Source organism: Bombina bombina, chromosome 1 (assembly GCF_027579735.1).
Source record: "Bombina bombina isolate aBomBom1 chromosome 1, aBomBom1.pri, whole genome shotgun sequence".
NCBI classification, from domain to species: Eukaryota; Metazoa; Chordata; class Amphibia; order Anura; family Bombinatoridae; genus Bombina; species Bombina bombina.
The window spans coordinates 60,328,069-60,350,163 of NC_069499.1; the positions used below are offsets into that span (position 1 = coordinate 60,328,069).

General features: G+C 40.6%; 1 protein-coding gene across 6 annotated transcripts in view; it reads right to left on the bottom strand.

Moving 5' to 3' along the window:
* Nucleotides 1-21,489, bottom strand: part of KLC1 (kinesin light chain 1) — a 169,708-nt gene extending 148,219 nt beyond the window's left edge. For 3 of the 6 annotated variants that reach the window (XM_053697403.1, XM_053697405.1, XM_053697404.1), the window contains exon 1: nucleotides 21,297-21,487. In XM_053697403.1, coding sequence (XP_053553378.1) covers nucleotides 21,297-21,301 — 5 coding nt within the window. In that variant the 5' untranslated portion in view covers nucleotides 21,302-21,487. Of the gene's footprint in view, nucleotides 1-21,296 lie in introns of all 6 variants that reach the window. The other 3 variants (XM_053697402.1, XM_053697401.1, XM_053697400.1) reach the window with 3 other exon arrangements.
* Between the last annotated feature and the right edge of the window lie 606 nt (nucleotides 21,490-22,095).

Here is a 22,095-nt window from a genome sequence, read left to right on the forward strand (position 1 = left end):
AATGACCAAGGCGCTACTAAAGCATCTATCAATGCCGCCTTGGGATCCCTGGATCTGGATCCGTAAAAGGGAAGTTTGGTGTTCTGACGGGACGCCATCAGATCCAATTCTGGAATGCCCCATAGCTGGGTCAGCTGAGCAAAAACCTCTGGGTGGAGTTCCCACTCCCCCGGATGGAAAGTCTGACGACTCAGAAAATCCGCCTCCCAGTTGTCTACTCCTGGGATGTGAATTGCTGATAGATGGCAGGAGTGATCCTCCGCCCAATTGATGATCTTGGTTACTTCCTTCATCGCTAGGGAACTCTTTGTTCCCCCCTGATGATTGATGTACGCTACAGTCGGGATGTTGTCCGACTGAAATCTGATGAATTTGGCCTCCGCTAGTTGAGGACACGCCTTGAGTGTATTGAATATCACTCTCAGTTCCAAAATGTTTATCGGGAGAAGAGATTCTTCCCGAGACCATAGACCCTGAGCTTTCAGGGAGTCCCAGACCGCACCCCAGCCTAACAGACTGGCATCGGTCGTGACAATGATCCACTCCGGTCTGCGGAAACTCAATCCCTGAGACAGGTGATCCTGAGACAACCACCAGAGAAGAGAGTCTCTGGTTTTCTGGTCCATTTGTATTTGAGGAGACAAATCTGCATAATCCCCATTCCACTGTTTGAGCATGCACAGTTGCAGTGGTCTTAGATGAATTCGGGCAAAAGGGACTACGTCCATTGCCGCAACCATCAAACCAATTACCTCCATGCCCTGAGCCACAGAAGGCCGAGGAATGGAATGAAGAACTCAGCAAGTATTCAAAAGCTTTGACTTCCTGACCTCTGTCAGAAAGATTTTCATTTCTACCGAGTCTATTAGTGTTCCCAGGAAGGGAACCCTTGTGAGCGGGGACAGAGAACTTTTTTCTACGTTCACCTTCCACCCGTGAGACCTTAGAATGGCCAGAACAATGTCCGTATGAGCCTTGGCTCTGTGAAAAGACGCCGCCTGTATTAAGATGTCGTCTAGGTAAGGTGCTACTGCAATGCCCCGCGGTCTTAGTACCCCTAGAAGGGACCCTAGCACCTTTGTGAAAATTCTGGGAGCGGTGGCCAACCCGAAAGGAAGGGCCACGAACTGGTAATGCGTGTCCAGAAAGGCGAACCTTAGGAACTGATGATGATGATCTTTGTGGATAGGAATATGTAGGTACGCATCCTTTAGATCCACGGTAGTCATATATTGACCTTCCTGGATCATCGGCAAGATTGTCCGAATGGTTTCCATTTTGAAGGATGGAACTCTGAGGAATTTGTTTAGAATTTTTAGATCCAGGATTGGCCTGAAAGTTCCTTCCTTTTTGGGAACTACAAACATGTTTGATTAAAATCCCAGTCCTTGTTCTGCAATTGGAACTGGGTGTATCACTCCCATCTTTAGAAGATCTTCGACACAGCGTAAGAACGCCTGTTTCTTTGTCTGGTCTGAAGACAAATGAGAAATGTGGAACCTTCCCCTTGGGGGAGAGTCCTTGAATTCTAGAAGATACCCCTGAGCAACAATTTCTAATGCCCAGGAATCTGGAACGTCTCTTGCCCAAGCCTGAGCAAAGAGAGAAAGTCTGCCCCCTACCAGATCCAGTCCCGGATAGGGGGCTACCCCTTCATGCTGTCTTGGCAGCAGGCGCAGGCTTCTTGGCCTGTTTACCCTTATTCCAGCCCTGCAAGGGTTTCCAGGTTGCTTTAGGCTGGGAAGAGTTACCCTCTTGCTTAGCGGCAGCAGAGGTTGAAGCAGGTACGCTCCTGAAGTTGCAAAAGGAGCGAAAATTAGCCTTGTTTTTGGCCTTAAACGGTCTATCCTGCGGGAGGGCATGACCCTTCCCCCCCAGTGATATCTGCGATAATTTCTTTCAACTCGGGACCAAAAAGGGTCTTTCCCTTGAAAGGAATGTTTAGTAACTTTGTTTTGGACGACACGTCAGCCGACCATGATTTGAGCCAAATCGCTCTTCGCGCCATAATGGCAAAACCTGAATTTTTCGCCGCTAACTTAGCTAATTGGAAAGCGGCATCAGTGATAAAAGAATTAGCCAGCTTTAAAGCGTGAATTCTATCCATGACTTCGTCATATGAAGTCTCCCTCTGGAGCGACTCCTCAGCGCCTCAAACCAAAAAGCCGCTGCAGTAGTTACAGGAATAATGCAGGCAATTGGCTGGAGAAGGAAACCTTGCTGAACAAACATTTTCTTCAGCAAACCTTCCAATTTTTTATCCATAGGGTCTTTGAAAGCACAACTGTCTTCTATTGGTATAGTTGTACGCTTAGCAAGTGTTGAAACTGCTCCCTCCACCTTAGGGACCGTCTGCCACGCGTCCCGCCTGGGGTCATTTATGGGGAACAAAAGGTACACCTGGTCTCTCCCACTCCTTAGTCACAATATCCGCCACCCTCTTTGGGATCGGAAACGCATCAGTGTATACAGGGACCTCTAAAAATCTGTCCATTTTACACAATTTTTCTGGGACCACCATGGGGTCACAATAATCTAGCGTAGCTAAAACCTCCTTAAGCAGGACGCAGAGGTGTTCCAGCTTAAATTTAAACGCTAATGAATCTGACTCTGCCCGCTGAGAAATTTTTCCTGTGTCAGAAATTTCTCCCTCGGACAGACCATCCCTCACTGCCACTTCAGAGTGTTGTGAGGGTACTACAGATAAATCATCCAAAGCTTCTGATTGCTCATCCTCCGTTCTTAAAACTGAGCTATCACGCTTTTTTGGAAAAACTGGCAGTTTGGATAGAAATGCCGCAAGGGAATTATCCATGACTGCTGCTAATTGTTGTAATGTAATAGGGCACAATGCGCTAGAGGTACTAGGCAACGCTTGCGCGGGTGTAACTGGTGTAGACACATGGGGAGAGGAAGGAGGACTATCCTCATTACCTCCCGTCAAAGAATCATCTTGGGCTACATTTTTAAGTGTCACTGCATGGTCATTAAAATGTTTAAATACCTTAACACACTTTAAACACAAATGCAATGGGGGTACAGCCATGGCTTTCAAACACATAGAACAAGGTCTATCTGTAGGCTCAGACATGTTAGACAGACTTAGATAGCACTTAAATACAAAAAAAAATACACTTTTTGAAAAAACGTTACTGTGCCTTTAAATAATAAAAAGCACCCACTTTTTTTACCAAATCTCAAAAAAAACATCCGATCTTTATGAAATTTACACCACATGATCCTAATGCTTTGAAAAGATTGCACACCAAGTTTCAAGCCAATTAACCCCTTATTGCCCAAACCGGAGCAAATTGAAGCTGCCACCGGTTTAACACACTACAGCACGATGCCACAGTCTCTGCTGTGGCCCTACCTTCCTTGGGGATTAGTTTTGGAACGAAAATAAGCCTCCCTGAAGTCCTTCTGCAATCTCTGGACTCTACATGTGAAGCCGCATGAAGCTGACTTGCAAAACAACTGCGCAACTGAGGCGCGGAAATTAGGCCTCCTCCCTCTTCACTCCGGAGTTGTGGGGCCTTCCTAAGTCAATTTAGGTGTCTAAAATTATGCCAGGCGTATAAAACCCCTATAAAGTGTTCCAAACATGATAAACACTTGTGCAAACATCAGATTATATTAAAAAATAATCGATTTTCCCCATAACAGTGTCCACCAGTGATTTAAGCCCTTTTAACTATGCCATCCTTCTATACTGAGTCTGAGAATATGGCTTACCTTCCCACATGGGGATTTCTGTCAGTCTTCTAGCATTACCAAGTCTTGTTAGAAAAAAAGTGACTGAGCATACCTTAAGCAGTTAAGCCTGCAAACTGTTCCCCCCAACTGAAGTTCTCCGGTACTCAACAGTCCTTTGTGGGAACAGCAATGGATTTTAGTTACAACATGCTAAAATCTTTTTCCTCTCAGCAGAAATCTTCATTACTTTCTGCCTCAGAGTAAATAGTACAAACCGGCACTATTATAAAATAACAAACTCTTGATTGAAGAAATAAAAACAACAAATCTAACACCAAATACACTTTACCCTCCCGTGGAGATGCTACTTGTTAGAGCGGCAAAGAGAATGACTGGGGGGGCGGAGCCTGAGGGGAGCTATATGGACAGCTCTATTGTGTGCTCTCTTTGCCACTTCCTGTAGGGATTGAGAATATCCCACAAGTAAGGATGAATCCGTGGACTGGATACACCATGCAAGAGAAAAATCCTGCGGCACACCACCATACCAAAATTTTACAAAATCACACATTGTAGCCTAATACAGTATATATATATATATATATATATATATATATATATATAATATATATATATATATATATATATATATATATATATATATATATATATATATATATATATATATACACACATACACACACACACACACATAACATATATACATACATACATGCACTGTACTGTGCTGTCATGCCATGCCTCCTACAAACTATACGTGATATATTGACATGCATTCACAAACAATCATAATGATTGTCTGTGAATGAATGTCAATATGTCATGGCTGTAAATGATGCCTGCATGCTTGCCTGACGAGCCTGTCACATCAAAACAAGCAAAATTTAAAAAATATGTCACACTGTTGTCAGTCTGCCGCGGCACACCTGAGGATCTCCTGCGCTGGTTGAAAAACACTGATATAGATAACATTGTGCTCACTCCCTAATCACAGAGGTAAAAAGGTTATTAATATAACAGTGTTGGTTATGTAAAACTGGAGAATGGATAATTAAAAGGGATTATCTATCTTTTTAAACAAATTCTGGAGTAGACTGTCCCATTAAAATTTAAATAGCACACACATTTTTATCTTTGTAGAGAATAGCTACCTGAGCCTGTGCGCATGCTTATAATTATGAAATTGCATTCTAAAGATTCTTTTGAATCATCTGTGGAATGCAATTTCGTAATTGTGAGCAAGCGCACAGGCTCAGATAGAAAGATAAAAATGTGTGTGCTATTTAAATTTTAATGGGACAGTCTACTCCAGAATTTTTATTGTTTAAAAAGATAGATAATCCCTTCAATTATCAATTCCCCAGTTTTACATAACCAACACTGTAAACAAGTAAACAGACAAGTAGTCAGGCACACGGGTAAACAGACAAGTAGTCAGGCACACGAGTAAACAGACAAGTAGTCAGGCACACGAGTAAACAGACAAGTAGTCAGGCACACGAGTAAACAGACAAGTAGTCAGGCACACGGGTAAACAGACAAGTAGTCAGGCACACGGGTAAACAGACAAGTAGTCAGGCACACGGGTAAACAGACAAGTAGTCAGGCACACGGGTAAACAGACAAGTAGTCAGGCACACGGGTAAACAGACAAGTAGTCAGGCACACGGGTAAACAGACAAGTAGTCAGGCACACGGGTAAACAGACAAGTAGTCAGGCACACGGGTAAACAGACAAGTAGTCAGGCACACGGGTAAACAGACAAGTAGTCAGGCACACAAGTAAACAGACAAGTAATCAGGCACACGAGTAAACAGACAAGTAGTCAGGCACACGAGTAAACAGATAAGTAGTCAGGCACACGAGTAAACAGATAAGTAGTCAGGCACACGAGTAAACAGATAAGTAGTCAGGCACACGAGTAAACAGATAAGTAGTCAGGCAAACATATAAGTAGTCAGGCAAAAAGCAAGACAGACAGGTAGGTGTAAATGCAGGAACAGCAGTGAGATAACTCCTGCACTCTGAGCTCACTCTTACCATGGACCATTGAGCAGTGCCACCTGGATGGATAACTTGCAGGCAGTAGGGCAATACTTTTAGGGCTCAGAAATCCAATTGCCAGACACAGCTTTTCGGCACCACTTGCCATGGCAGATGGATTTATCAAGCCCTTATATACATATATCAGCAATTAAGGGGGACATTAAAGTCACTTTCTAAAACCATAGTATTTATTTGGCAATTACGTTCTGCATGGCAAAAGATCTACATACCTGTATCATTTAAAACTGTTACTTTATTAAAGGGACATAAAAGTACAAAACCTAAATGCTAGAGCATATTATTATAGCTTGCATGCACCTGCGTGTTTAACCCCTCTTGTACACACGCACCTGCGTGTTTAACCCCTCTTGTACACACACACCTGCGTCTTTAACCCCTCTTGCACACACACACCTGCGTCTTTAACCCCTCTTGCACACACACACCTGCGTCTTTAACCCCTCTTGCACACACACACACACCTGCATCTTTAACCCCTCTTGCACACACACACACATACCTGCGTCTTTAACCCCTCTTGCACACACACACACACACACCTGCGTCTTTAACCCCTCTTGCACACACACACACACCTGCGTCTTTAACCCCTCTTGCACACACACACACACCTGCGTCTTTAACCCCTCTTGCACACACACACACACACACACGCGTCTTTAACCCCTCTTGCACACACACACACCTGCGTCTTTAACCCCTCTTGCACACACACACCTGCGTCTTTAACCCCTCTTGCACACACACGTCTTTAACCCCTCTTGCACACACACACCTGCGTCTTTAACCCCTCTTGCGCACACACACACCTGCGTCTTTAACCCCTCTTGCACACACACACACCTGCGTCTTTAACCCCTCTTGCACACACACACACACCTGCATCTTTAACCCCTCTTGCACACACACACACCTGCATCTTTAACCCCTCTTGCATACACACACATCTTTAACCCCTCTTGCACACACACAGCTGAGTCTTTAACCCCTCTTGCACACACACAGCTGCGTCTTTAACCCCTCTTGCACACACACAGCTGCGTCTTTAACCCCTCTTGCACACACACAGCTGCGTCTTTAACCCCTCTTGCACACACACCTGCGTCTTTAACCCCTCTTGCGCACACACACACGTCTTTAACCCCTCTTGCGCACACACACACGTCTTTAACCCCTCTTGCGCACACACACACCTGCGTCTTTAACCCCTCTTGCGCACACACACACCTGCGTCTTTAACCCCTCTTGCACACACACACACCTGCGTCTTTAACCCCTCTTGCACACACACACACCTGCGTCTTTAACCCCTCTTGCACACACACACACCTGCGTCTTTAACCCCTCTTGCACACACACACACCTGCGTCTTTAACCCCTCTTGCACACACACACACCTGCGTCTTTAACCCCTCTTGCACACACACACACCTGCATCTTTAACCCCTCTTGCACACACACACACCTGCATCTTTAACCCCTCTTGCATACACACACATCTTTAACCCCTCTTGCATACACACACATCTTTAACCCCTCTTGCACACACACAGCTGCGTCTTTAACCCCTCTTGCACACACACAGCTGCGTCTTTAACCCCTCTTGCACACACACAGCTGCGTCTTTAACCCCTCTTGCACACACACACAGCTGCGTCTTTAACCCCTCTTGCACACACACACAGCTGCGTCTTTAACCCCTCTTGCACACACACCTGCGTCTTTAACCCCTCTTGCACACACACCTGCGTCTTTAACCCCTCTTGCACACACACCTGCGTCTTTAACCCCTCTTGCATACACACACACCTGCGTCTTTAACCCCTCTTGCATACACACACACCTGCGTCTTTAACCCCTCTTGCATACACACACACCTGCGTCTTTAACCCCTCTTGCATACACACACACCTGCGTCTTTAACCCCTCTTGCATACACACACACCTGCGTCTTTAACCCCTCCTGCATACAACCGTGTGTTTAACCCCTCCTGCATACAACCGTGTGTTTAACCCCTCCTGCATACAACCGTGTGTTTAACCCCTCCTGCATACAACCGTGTGTTTAACCCCTCCTGCATACAACCGTGTGTTTAACCCCTCCTGCATACAACCGTGTGTTTAACCCCTCCTGCATACAACCGTGTGTTTAACCCCTCCTGCATACAACCGTGTGTTTAACCCCTCCTGCATACAACCGTGTGTTTAACCCCTCCTGCATACAACCGTGTGTTTAACCCTCTTGAGTCAATAAGGTGGATAATTGTGTAGCCACCAATCACCAGCTAGCTCCCAGTAGCACATTGCTGCTGACGATATACACATATGCTTTTCAACAAAGAACATTAACAGAATAAAGGAAACTTGACAGTCAAAACTGAAATGCACATAGATTAATTAAATCCTTGATTAGAAACATATTTACAATATAAATATAATCGCAAAAATGCTTCTAGTAAAAGTGAATGTAAAGCGTATCTAGATAGTCTCAGTGCACCAGCATATTACATACTGCACCTGCTCAAAAATTATGCAAATTGAGTCATTACCTGATGATACAATAAAGTTAGCACTCTGAGCAAGTCCCATGTTTAAAATGCTGGTGCACAGGCCATACTTAAAGTGATTATAAGCTTTCATATTGTACTGAACAGTATATACAATTCTTCAAAACAGGGGCACTTTCATTGATTAAATCTCATTAAGACGCTTTATTTGTAAAATGTTACCATCTAGTGATGGCGTCCAGCTCGTGGGGTACGCAAGGACTGGATGAAGCTGGATTCGTCATTGCACAGTTAAAAGAAGTATAAAATGCGGGCGAGGAACGCCGCAATGTTTACCATCACTAAATGGTAAATATTTTACAAATAAAGCATCTTCATAAAATGTAATCAATGTTCTGTACAATATGAAAGCATACAATCACTTTAAGAGAAGCATTTGTGTTAAAACATTTATATAGCAAAAATACTTCTATACAAAACTGAAATGCATCCGTGTGCGCTCCAAGTCGAATGTCCCTTTAAAGTCTCTTAAAATTACTATCTGAATCATGAAAGTTTATTATTTTACTTTTATGTCTGTTTAACAATAGGAAAATCTCTGCAAGTCGTGCTAATAAATGACTTTAAAAATCAGGTGGTTATGTTTATATAATCTCACATAACAATGTAGTTTTCAGTAACAGGTTTAATTATGCACTTTGGAAAATAAATACATATTTATAATTTATTTTCCTTTAAATCTGAAAATTCTAGTTTTTACACTGCCCAATAGAGGGTGGAATATATTCTGTCAAAATGCAGAACTAGACAAAACAAATAAAGCTGTAATATTTTGTGATGGCAAATGAACAAAATGTATTAGATTTAGAAATCATAATGAAAGCTCAATTGAATATTGTATTTGTTCATTTGGTTTGTTGTGAGCTGTACAAATCTCAACTAAAATGTTGCAGTACAAAATTTGTGCACCTCTAGTAAGAATCATGACCCTCCAATATGCTCCACAGTGATTGCTTGATAAGTGCAGCTGCTCAATTATATCAATTTCTAATTGGTCACAACAAAATAGATAAGACTTTTCAAGGGGTGCTAACAAAATTACAGTTTCAAATGCTTCTAGCATGTGTGCAGATTTATTATTTTTTTTTATTTTTTTTAAATGTGGTGATCACATTTCTGATACATCTGTATCAGGCAGAACATGTAACTGAGTTATCACACACACAAAAAATAAATCAGCATGTCTGCATTAAGAACGGGAACACACAGAAACTATTGGCACTCTGGCTGCATTGTGTATGTTTTCTTTAACACAGTGCAGCCAGAGAACATTACTGTTCGAACAGAACAAATTTTATTGTTTTAAAAGATAGATAATCCCTTTATTAACCATTCCCCAGTTTTGCATAACCAACACAGTTATATTAATATACTTTTAGCCTCTGTGATTATCTTGTATCTAAGTCTCTGCAAACTGCCCCTTTATTTCTGTTATTTTGACAGACTTGCAGTTTAGCCAATCACTGCCTGCTCCCAGATAACTTCACGTGCATGAGCACAGTGTTATCTATATAAAACCCATGAACTAACACCCTCTAGTGGTGAAAAACTGTTAAAATGCATTCTGAAAAGAGGTGGCCTTCAAGGTCTAAGAAATTAGCATATGAACCTCCTAGGTTAAGCTTTCAACTAAGAATACCAAGAGAACAAACCAAAATAGGTGATAATAAAAGTAAATTGGAAAATTGTTTAAATTTACATGCCCTATCTGAATCATGAAAGTTTATTTTGGACTAGACTGTGCCTTTAATGATTGGCTCTCAGAGATTGTTTCAACTCCGCCCCCTAGCCTTTCCTGGTATGCAATGCTTTGACTGCTGAATTTGATGTTCTTGAGAGCAATGCACCTTTTTATTACTACATTTTACCTTATAATTATATGTTTTTAAACCAAGAGCAAAGGAAACACATTTATTAAAGAGACATTTAAAAAAAAAACAATAAAATTTCTTTTTTTCTCTGCAGGTAACTTGCAATGTAATTTTCAACTGCTGTATTATAAAAATGTAAAAATTGATTTATTCTCCATATAATCAACATATTGCAATTGAGCTGGTACTTTAGTTTAACTGCCTGAATTAAAATGCAATTTAATTTCAAAATAACCTGCAGAAAGAAAAAAAAAAAAAAAAGACAAAAAGAAAGCAAAATCTCATTACAGTTCCCTTTTTAAAAAAATATGAACATTTTAAAAGTATTCTGTTTGCATTGTTTTACAGTCCGGGACATACCCTGGAGTGATTTATCCTATCTCTTCTGCTGTGGCTAATTAGTGACAGATACAAACAATCTCCAGCAACCAATGTATAACATGTTGCAGGGTTTGACATCTAAAGTATTATTGGAGGGGGCTACACTGAGTTTAATGACCATTTAAAGGTTATCTGGCTTGGCTCCTCACCTAGTTCCACTGCACACACACAGCATGATAACCTGTACAAGGTGACAGCATAGAAGGTTTCACAACAAGCTGTATATGTCAGCTGCACATATTGTGTTATATTTATACTCCCCATAAAACAAAAAACACCTTTGCAGCCCTCTCTGGCAGCCAGACACTTAGCAGTAAATTCTAACTCAGACCATGAAATTCAAATGATGCATTAACTGCCCATCTTATTGATTCTACTGAAAGTGAAGACACAGTTTTTTAAAAGAATGTTATGAAGGAAAAGGGTTTTAGCAATTTTACTGCCGGCTCATAAAAGATGATGGAAATATTGAATTTGGTGGCTGTTGGCAGAGCAGATGATGCGACAGCTAAAAAACACAGGGACTACTGAAGTTATCGGCCTTCATGTTCCAAGAAGATGGGACAGTGAGCATCAAAGTCTAATCTATTAAACATCCAGCACAGAAAGATGCAGCAAAAGCCCATTGTTAGGAGCCGGCTCAGCATTTAAAGGGGCATGAAACCTCAAAATACATATAGCGCACATTTTTTTATTTATTCCAGTTTACTACTTTTATCAATTTTGCTTCATTCTCTTGGTATCCTTTTTAGAAGGAGCAGCAACGCACTAATGGGAGCTAGCTGAACACATCAATGAGGTATATATGTCCAGCCACCAATTAACATCTATCTCCCAGCTCCTGATCCTACCTAGGTATGCTTTTCAACAAAAGGATGCCAAAAGAACTACGCAAATTAGAGAAATGTAAATTAGAAAGTTGAATAAAATTGAATGTTGTATATGAATCATGAAGGAAAAAATCTTGGGTTTCATATCTCTTGAGTCACAGCAAACAGAATGAAACATACAACAGTAGATGACCCTCCATCAGTATTAACGTTTATTTGTAAAATAACGTATCAGAGGGCAGGTGCTCAGCCTCTTGAAACAGGAGAGTTTTCAGAGCGATGTGGAAGGAGGGACAGCCGGATGGCACAAGCTGGATAGAACCAGACAGTAGGAGCAGCAAGAGAGAATTCTGGGAAGCCGTAATCGAAGCGTGTGGTTATCTATTGTAGCTAGAATATCTGTACTGTGAGGAGAATGACAAGGAAGCAGGTGCAGCCAGAGGACATCACCCCCTCGCCTGTCTCTAGGAATTAGCGCATGGCTTAAGGCGCCATAGGAGAGCAATGAGGGAGCAGCGGTGTTACAGAAAAGCCAGGTTTCTGAAATTGCTAATAGGTCCAGTCATTTTGTGATGAATAGGTTATAAAAATGGAGAGAAATTTGTTGCCTACAGATTGTGCATCCCAAAGAACACAACAAATTGCCCCAGTTCAACATTTCAGAAGCCTTAAGGGCTGCATAGAAATGTATGACAATGAAACACACAAAAAGTAATGTTATCCCAAAAAGTCCAGGGGCATGGGGCTAGATTTGGGTAAGGTGAGTACCTTCTATCTGTTGTCCTTCCCTTCAAGAGGGTCTCCTTCTTTGCCCACCCACCAAAAGTCCCCAAAGCACACATTTTTAGTTCCACTTTTTCAGAGGGGCCACAAACTACGGCAATTGTGCTTGTCACCAGCGCAAACTCTCGTATCATCACCACTGGGGTTAAAGTCCGCAGCTGCCAAAAGCTCAGAGTGACAATATGGTCCTCTTGTTGTCTATCATATAAAGAACCTCACTAAGGTGAGTAGACCAAATTAATGAGGCTGTATTCATTTAAATCACTTTATCTAGCTCTAGGAAAAGCGTTGGGGGAAACCAGACGTGGACTCCTTGCCCAGTGTGCTTAGAGGAATGTGGCTGCACCTCACGGACGAGGCCCATAGGAAGCCGAAACGATCGTCTGGGGTTGTCATGTTCCTTGTTCAGAGGAGAATTGCCTGGTATTTGGGGGCTGGACTGACCTTAATTGGCGGGATCAGACTGAAATACTTCAGGAAAGTTTTCCTCTGTGAAAAGCACACTGGTCTAAAAGAGGCTGCTTCCGGGTGGTAAATCGCCATAGAACTAGCTGATGAGCTGTTGTTCGTTCCTGGTAGAGCGCTTCTCTCTTTGAATGCTAGGAAAAGCGTAACCATATTCTGAGCAGTGTTGCACATAATTTCCAATTCAAAGCCAAGAAAACCAATAGAGCAACACCCAAGGGTTCCTGAGAATGGTCTTTGGTGCACAACCTCTATAGTATCAGTCTGCAGTAGACAGAGTGATCTACTGTTTTGTTTTTGTGCACAAATTAGTTCTTATTAGTCTGCAAGATGACAACAAATTTGAACAAATTTAGTTAATTAAGTGATTAAAGGGACATGAAACCCATTTTTTATTTTATGATTCAGATAAACAACTTTCCAATTTACTTCTATTATATAGTTTGTTATCTTGGTATCCTTGGTTGAAAAGCATACCTAGGTAAGCTCAGGAGCAGCAATGCATTACTGTTAGCTAGCTGCTGATTGGTTACTGCACATATATGCCTTTTCTTGAGTGTCCTCAGTTAGCTTCCAGTAGTGCATTGGTGATCCTTCAACAAAGGATACTAAGAGAATAAAGCAAAATTGATAATAGAAGTAAAAAGGAAAGTGGTTTACAATAGTATTCTCTATCTGACATATTTTTTTCCAACTTTCATGTCCCTATAACTAAATACAAAAAATGAACTCATTCATTCAGTCCCCCCTATTAAATGGAGAAACAAAATGAACCAATGCACAAACTTTGTATTTGAAACCACATTTTTGCACATTTTAATAAATGAGCAGTAAATACAAATCTATAATCAGGAGTCTATATGAAGACTGGACTTAGAGACAAGACACCATGCAGCTCACTATCCGTAGGGCTGACACTAGCTCTAGATACACACACATTATGACGGAACACCACAAGTATCAGTTTGTCTGTGCTCATGTTGTCCAGCTGAGCAGGAGTACTGCAACTTTCTAGAATGTGTCATCAACAAATAAGATTCCATTTTCATGAGCCATATTCAAGCAGCTGGCGAAGAGGGGGTCATATTTTCTGCATACTTAAAAGTCCTAGGGTAGGTGGAGATAGATGGCTGGCTTCTACAATGTCTGGAAATTACTGAACTGGCTGTACAATTTATTAGATAAATTAAAGAGACATTGTCAATAGTTTTTTCTTTGCATAAATGTTTAATAAATTATCCATTTATATAGCCCAACTGGAGGTGTTTTTGTAAAAATGTATAGTTTTGAATATTTGTAAATAACATTGTGCTGATTTTCATTCTCCTAACCAAGCCCCAAAGTTTTAGATGAATACTGATGTCTACAGATTTCAGATTGCTTCTGTTTGCATAATGGGTCTTTTCATATATAGAGAGGGGAAGGTTCTGCTCTCAGCCCATTTCAGTGGGTGTCCCAGCCTAACCTTATCAACAGTGGGAGCTTCTAAAAGAGTTTTATGCTGGATTTTTCTATCAGTATCTGTGCATATTATTCTTTATAGTAGTGCCTATTACATGCATTTAAATGAAAATTGGTGTATAATGTCCCTTTAATAGAACAATGTTGGTTGTGCAAAGCTGAGGAATGGGTAGTAAAGGCATTCTCTTTATAGACAATAATAATGTTGGAGTACACTGTCCCTTTAAATACACTTGGATTCTAAGAAGTGACTAAACAAAGCTTTAAGAGCAAACACTAGGTTTTCCATTTACACAGCTTTGTAGATAGAAATGAACACAGTATTTCTGCTCAAGTCATCAAATTCAAATGCATCAGCTGTACACACTTGTATTACATATTGACCAACGTAATTCAAAATGCATCTAGACAGAACCAATGGCAGCTTGGTATGAATACGTATGTAGCACTCTCAGCTTGTGTTCTATTTGCTTGGATTTAAACGGATACTGAACTGGCCTATTTTTGGTTCAGAACCCTGGGTAGTGCTTGCTGATTGGTGGCTGCATTTAGCCACTAATCTGCAAGCGCTATCCAGGTGCTGAACCAAAGATGGGCCGGATCATAAGCTTACATTTCTGCTTTTTCAAATAAAGATACCAAGAGAACAAAGAACAATTGATAATAGGAGTAATTTAGAAAGTTGTTTAAAATGAGTTGTTTAAAATGACATGCTCTATCTGAATCATAAAAGGAAAAAAAATTGGGTTCAGCATCCCTTTAACTAAGTGCCAATGATAATACACTAAAACAACTTCTATTCATTCGAAATAAAAACATAAACAATGTAAATTTATATATAGGGAACACATCATATTCCACCCTTCGTCTACCAAATATTATTCCAATAAAACGTTGCTCTGTATTATAAATATACAATGTATTGAAATGTTCAGTGGAAACTGGAAATTATTTAGTAAGTATGGTTAAAGGGGTATGAAACCCCAAAAATTCTCTTTTGTGATTCAGACAGAACATACAAATTTAAAAAAAGTTTCCAATTTACTTCTATTATCAAATTTGCATCACAGGTGCACAATATACTCTGTGCAGGTAGTCTTTAATTGCAGGTGCACAGGGTATATGTAGATATGACCAGTGCACAGTAGCAGGTGCATTGTTTAATTGCAGGTGCACAGGGTATATGTAGATATGACCAGTGCACAGTAGCAGGTGCATTGTTTAAATGCAGGTGCACAGGGTATATGTACATATGACCAGTGCACAGTAGGAGGTGCATTGTTTAAATGCAGGTGCACAGGGTATATGTACATATGACCAGTGCACAGTAGGAGGTGCATTGTATGAATGCAGGTGCACAGGGTATATGTAGATATGACCAGTGCACAGTAGCAGGTGCATTGTTTGAATGCAGGTGCACAGGGTATATGTACATATGACCAGCACAGTAGAAGGTGCATAGCAGTTGCATTGTTTCAATGCAGGTGCACAGGGTATATGTACATATGACCAGCACAGTAGCAGGTGCACAGGGTATATGTACATATGACTAGTGTACAGTAGCAGGTGCATTGTTTGAATGCAGATGCACATGGTATATGTACATATGACCAGTGCACAGTAGCAGTTGCATTGTTTGAATGCAGGTGCACAGGGTATATGTACATATGACCAGTGTACAGTAGCAGGTGCATTGTTTGAATGCAGGTGCACAGGGTATATGTACACATATGACCAGTCCACAGTAGCAGTTGCATAGATTATATGTACATATGACCAGTGCACAGTAGCATTGTTTGAATGCAGGTGCACAGGGTATATGTACATATGACCAGTGCACAGTAGCAGTTGCATATTGTCTGAATGCAGGTGCACAGGGTATATGTACATATGACCAGCACAGTAGCAAATTGCATTGTTTGAATGCAGGTGCACAGGGTACATGTACATATGACCAGTGTACAGTAACAGATGCATTGTTTGAATGCAGGTGCACAGGGTATATGTACATATGACCAGTGCACAGTAGCAGTTGCATATTGTTTGAATGCAGGTGCACAGGGTATATGTACATATGCTTAATGCACAATAAATGGTATTTCTAAAACAGTCATAACTTTACTAGAAGCATTTTTTTCTGCTAATAATACTTAACTTCTACAAAAAATGCATATAATCAAAACGGAGATCTGTTCACATTCACATGTTTGAGTTGCATGTCCCTTTAAAACCTAGAAGTGACATATTAGCAGATGTGGCTTCTCTAAGGCCATGGGATAAGTCTATTGCTTTCTTAGTTTGACTATTTTGATGGGTCATGTCAAAGAAATGCCTGAAGTACTAAAAGGGACGACCCATGAGTTGTCAAGGGGCGTTTCATGAGAATTTTTCACATAAGAATCAGCAGGTATGCGAGTCCTTGGGTGTGTTCCCTGTCCACTTGTCTGTTGTGACAGGCGTGATCTTTTATACATAAAAAGTTATATTCTCCAACAGACTTTGTGTCTCTCTTTATAAATAAATAATTACATTTGCTAGCCCAGAGCTTGAAAAATCCTGGGACACAGGATCTAAAGTTTTTCTAATGGCTGATATTTTTTTCAGATTATTCTACATTTATTTATGCCCAAATAACATTACTTGGCTCTCAGAAACAAACAATGATGCTCTCATCTACCCAGTTTTATGTCTGATTTCTAATGTTGGTACCAGCTTGCAAGTCCCTTTAATGAACACATATCCCAGTGTAGCCACTGCCTGTAGAAAGATAAGCTGGCTTTGTGTCATTACATTTATAGCAAAATCCTTCTGAGTAAGGGCAAGAATCTACCTTCTTTTTGTAGTACACGTGTCCTGCGAAGCCATCTCAAGTTAAAGGGACAGTCTAGTCAAAATTAAACTTTGATAATTCAGATAGAGCATGCAATTTTAAACAACTTTCCAATTTACTTTTATCATCAATATTTGCTTTGCTCTCTTGGTATTCTTTGTTAAAAACGAAACCAATGTTGGCTCATATTCTAATGTATAAGCCATTAAAGGCCGCCTCTTATCTCAGTGCATTTTGACAGTTTTTCACAGCTAGACAGCGCTAGTTCATGTGTGCCATATAAATAACATTGTGCTCACTTTTTACATCTTCTGATAGGCAGTTCAAGCTACAGCAAACCACTGTAAATAATCATAATGGTAGCAAGTATCAAAGCTGCAATGCACTACTGGGAGCTAGCTAGGGATTGGTGGCTGCACATATGACTATAGTCATTGGCTCACCCGATGTGTTCAGCTAAGATAGGCCTGGATTTCATTATAGCTGAACCAGTGCACAGGCAAAGTAATCAGCTGATCAGTAGCTAAACTGCTCTCATCCATCAGATAATTAGTTTACCTGTGCTCTAGTTCAACTATAATGAAAACCAGAATTGTTGGGGGTACTTGAGGACTGCTGTTGGAAAACAGTGAGCTAGTTAACAGAAGCTGCTCTGGAGCTGACGTATCTATATATTTAACCACTACAAGGGTTAATCACAGTAAGACAAGCAACAGAAGAATAATGCAATGCTCATTAGCATTAAAGCACTTTCTTTGCACTTTAATGTCCCTTTAAAAAGGGGAACTCTAGAAAACATAAGTATTGTAGGTAGATGCAGTTATTGGTGCTTTAAAGGAACATGAAGGATAAATAATAAAATATTCTAATGTGCCAGAGAATTTTAGTATTGCACAATATGTTGCATAACCCCTAAAAGGATGAAACAAATAGTCAGCTTCCGATACTGGTCCAGAGGGAAACAATCCAGTCAGGGGTCAGCAAATGTGTGTAGCAACCAATCAGTGAACGTCATCCAGCATTCTGAACCAAAAATGGGCAGGCTCTTAAGCCTACATTCCTGCTTTTTCAAATAAAGATACCAAGAGATTGAAGAAAAATTGATAATAGGAGTTGCTTAAAATTGCATGCTCTATCTGAATCATGAAATATGCGGATTTAGTGTCCCTTTAAACACTTTAAGATTGTAATAAAAAATAATCCAGGGGTCGACAAATCTGTTTAAAATTTAGGAGCTAGGAACAATATTTAGTAGCCAGTCATACTTCAGGAGCCAGACAGTGGTATCTGCATTCTGTATAGATCTATGGTGAATAACCCAAAAAGTTAGGAGCCAGGAGTAAAATTCTTGGAGCCAGTGGCTCCCAGGCTCCTGAGTTTGTCAAGCCCTGAAATAATCAGTTATATGTAGTAAATATGACATATCAATATACTTTCATATTTTATTCTCTTAATTTTCCTGTAATTTAAATATGACAATTGTAGGCTTTCCATTTCCTGTAAAAAGTGGAAGTGCAGACTCCAAACGTAATACTGGTAAAATCCACACAGTCATTGGTTGCACATTTTAGTGATCTATTTATAACTGTTACTGATTTGGCCTCAGCATTTAAAGAAACCTAAGTTACAACATGGAGATGCAGGGTGCGTTATGGACACGGAAACTTTACACTTTCTATTTCAATATTTAAACAGCTAGTATAATTAAAAAAAAAAATAGGTCTGCATATTTTTTCAGGCTAATCTATGCTTTGTATATATTATTATATCTAGCATTAAAAGACACAAAACCCACATTTATTTTTTATTTCATGGTCCAGACAGAGCATGCAATTTTAAACAACTTTCTAATTTATGCCTATAATAAATTTGTCTTCATTCTCTTGCTATCTTTATTTGAAAACAGGAATGTAAGCATAGGTTGCTGATTGGTGGCTACATTTGCTTAAAATTGCATGCTCTATCTGAATCATAGTCCTTTAACTATGAGATTAACCCCTTTGCACAGGTTAAAACACAATCGTGCAGTGATAAAATGCATCACTTTGTTATGAGAAGCTGTATCTGAGTCAGGATGTGGCCTTAATGGAAATCAAACTCAGGTAAATGACAAGCCTTGATCTTTGTTTTAAAAATACAATGTGAATTGCACTTAAAAAGCTATAAAATATTTAAACATTTGAGGTCCAATCATCAAACAAAAGATCCTTATTTGAATGAGCTAATTCCAGGCTTTACACTTTTCAGCATGTCATCCAAGAAGCAGAAATAAAACCGTTAATCAGAGCATTGGGCCTGGTTCCTCTTAATAGCTTCTGCAACTCACAATCAATATGCCCTAGGAGTCTTTGCGAATAGAAATGACAGTATGGCATGAACACAATAAGACATAGATATAGGGAATGGTTGCATTTCAGCTTAGGAAGACTCATTTGGCAGTGATCCTGTGTTGCTAATTGCCCTTTGTTTGAAGGGGTAGCAGGGCAACAACGCTAATGTGCTGTAGCCTTAGCGCTGGCAGGGTGTGTCAGACAGAAACCAAATGTGAGACCCATATCCTGCATCCAACTGGCACATAAAGCTACTGCAGCACAGTAAATTACTTTAGTATAAAAATAGAATATTTACTCTGTGGCCACCATGGTAAATTTATTTTGATTGAACTAAAAACAAATTGTATATACTGTGTTCTCAGAGTGTAAAGAACTAAAGGGAGCAGAAGTCTATAATCATTCTGTGCCAGCCTTCGTTCCCTGCCTGGTCTTTTATTTGACCCCTGTATTATGCAACAGAATCTGATGGCACATTACAAATAATATCAATAATAAAGACGCAAAGCAAGCACTTGACAATCTAGACAATAACAATTTCATTAGAATTCCCATTCATTAGCTACCAGACATTTGACATTGATGTCACTGGGAGTAAAAGAAAACTCCCAGTTTTGCTGTGTAATCCAGATCATCCCTTTGGGCAGGTTTGGGAGAGGAAGTCAGTACTGGTTGGGTCTTTGAATAATTGAAAGATCACCACAGTGATCTAGTGATTTCACTGATGCAGCTAAATCCCCAGGAGGGGAGAATGAGAAAACAAAAACAGCACAGCGCTAGGATACTGTACAACAATTAGAATCAAAACCAGTATTGCAACCCCCAACTCTAGATCTGCTACAACACTAACACCAAAGCTTATTCATGCACCTGCAACATGCCACGTTGGTCCAGAACCAAGAAGCATAAAAGCAAATTTTAATGTTGCCTAATTAACCCCTTGGTTACTAGTAATAATCATATCTGGTGGTTAATACAAATAAACTACAGACACAGGTCGCACATGCAGCATAGTAGGACATAAATTATGTTCCCTCTCCATACCACACGATCCCACCCATTTCCAAAATTGTTTCAGATAACAAAACAATAAAATACCATTTCCCATAAAGGATGAAACATGATAGCCAAGATGCCAAACAGAAACATACCCACTGACAATTATAGGAGTTACAAGAGGAGGGGTATTGAATCATACAAAGATTTCAGTAGTGGATGTAAAATCTTAGGACCGCAGACTGACACTCATCATGATAACATACCAGAAATCTAAATCATTTGCTTGGTCATACAACCATCATTTTAGAGTAAAATATTGCACAGTGATGAAAACAAATTTGGAGATAATACTTTGTATGGTTTTATAAAGAAACCAGAATACAAGTTATTTCACCAACATAGGCTTTGGGCAGACAATAAATATTTCACTACAATGCTGCATAGACAGATATTGAACACAGCTGCATGTGTGTGTGTATATATATATATATATATATATATATATATATATATATCAAGATTATTGGCAATATTGTACACATGTATCAGCAGAAATAGCCTGAACTCCTCTGTTAAGACTAAAAAGCTTTTACAGTATTAGACAGGTCCCTATACACCAGTATCTTGCTGCCTAAGCATATTGTTTAACAGTGTTCCCAGCACTGAACTCGTTGCCACCCTGAATATAACTGAAAATGATATAAAAATTATTTTTTCTGCTTAAACTGCCCCCTGCACTGATCAAACCGTACAATCCCAGAACCCCCTCCTATCAGATGAAGCCCTCTCCTGAGATAATGCAGCACAATGCATCATGTGATGTCAGGATGAGCACTGCCTGTCAGTGACAGATCCTCTTTTTTTGGGGGTCGGGGATCCGACTGAGGCCTCAAAATTAACCCCAATGATCTGCAGTTCCTAACACAGCTGCCTCTTTGGCAGCGGGTGGGTTAACAGCAGTGATTTTTACCCCCCAGCATGCTCTGACAGTTACCCCATCCCGCACCGTTCTGCGTTCAGTGTCCGTGCCGCCCGCAGCGCCCCGTCCTCCTCCTTTCAGTGTAATAAAGCCGGCAGGATGTAAGCAGCCCCGGCCTTGCTAGCTGACAGCTCGTACACCGGGGCGCATCCTAAGTCTCCGAACAGTATCCGCCTCTGTCTACTCCCCTAATGGAAAATGGCGATGTACTCTCCCCACCCACAATGCACCACGCAGATCCATGATGTAATGCGCCAGGACTTAAAGTCACAGAGCGAAGGGGTGTGAGCCTGTGAGGGGCTCTGCAACCCCCCTTTGACAGCACCCTAAGGCAACTACTTAGCACTTGGGGGACTTCTTTAAAGGGAGAGTAAACCCGATTTTTTATTTCTTTCATGATTCAGCTAGACTCAGAGCATGCAATTTTTAGCAACTTTCTAATTGACTCCTATTATCAAATTTTCTTTGTGCTCTTGCTATCTTTATTTGAAAAAGCAGGAATCTAAGCTTAGGAGCTGGCTCATTTTTGGTTAAGAACCCTGGGTAGCGCTTGCATATTGGTGGCTACATTTAGTCAATGAAATTTGTGTGTCCTGCTATGATGGACTTGCTGAAATCTGTGTGTCTTATTATCAAGGGACTCCCTGAAGTTTGTATGTCCCATTGCAGGGGGATTTCCGGAAGTAGTATGTGCTACTATAGGGGGGCTCCCTGTGTGGAGTCTTTTTGAAGTCTAAGGAGCCGAATGGCCCCTGATCCCCCTGTTTCCATGCAAGCCTTCAGGCTCGCCGGAAGCAGCGGTCTTAAGACCGCT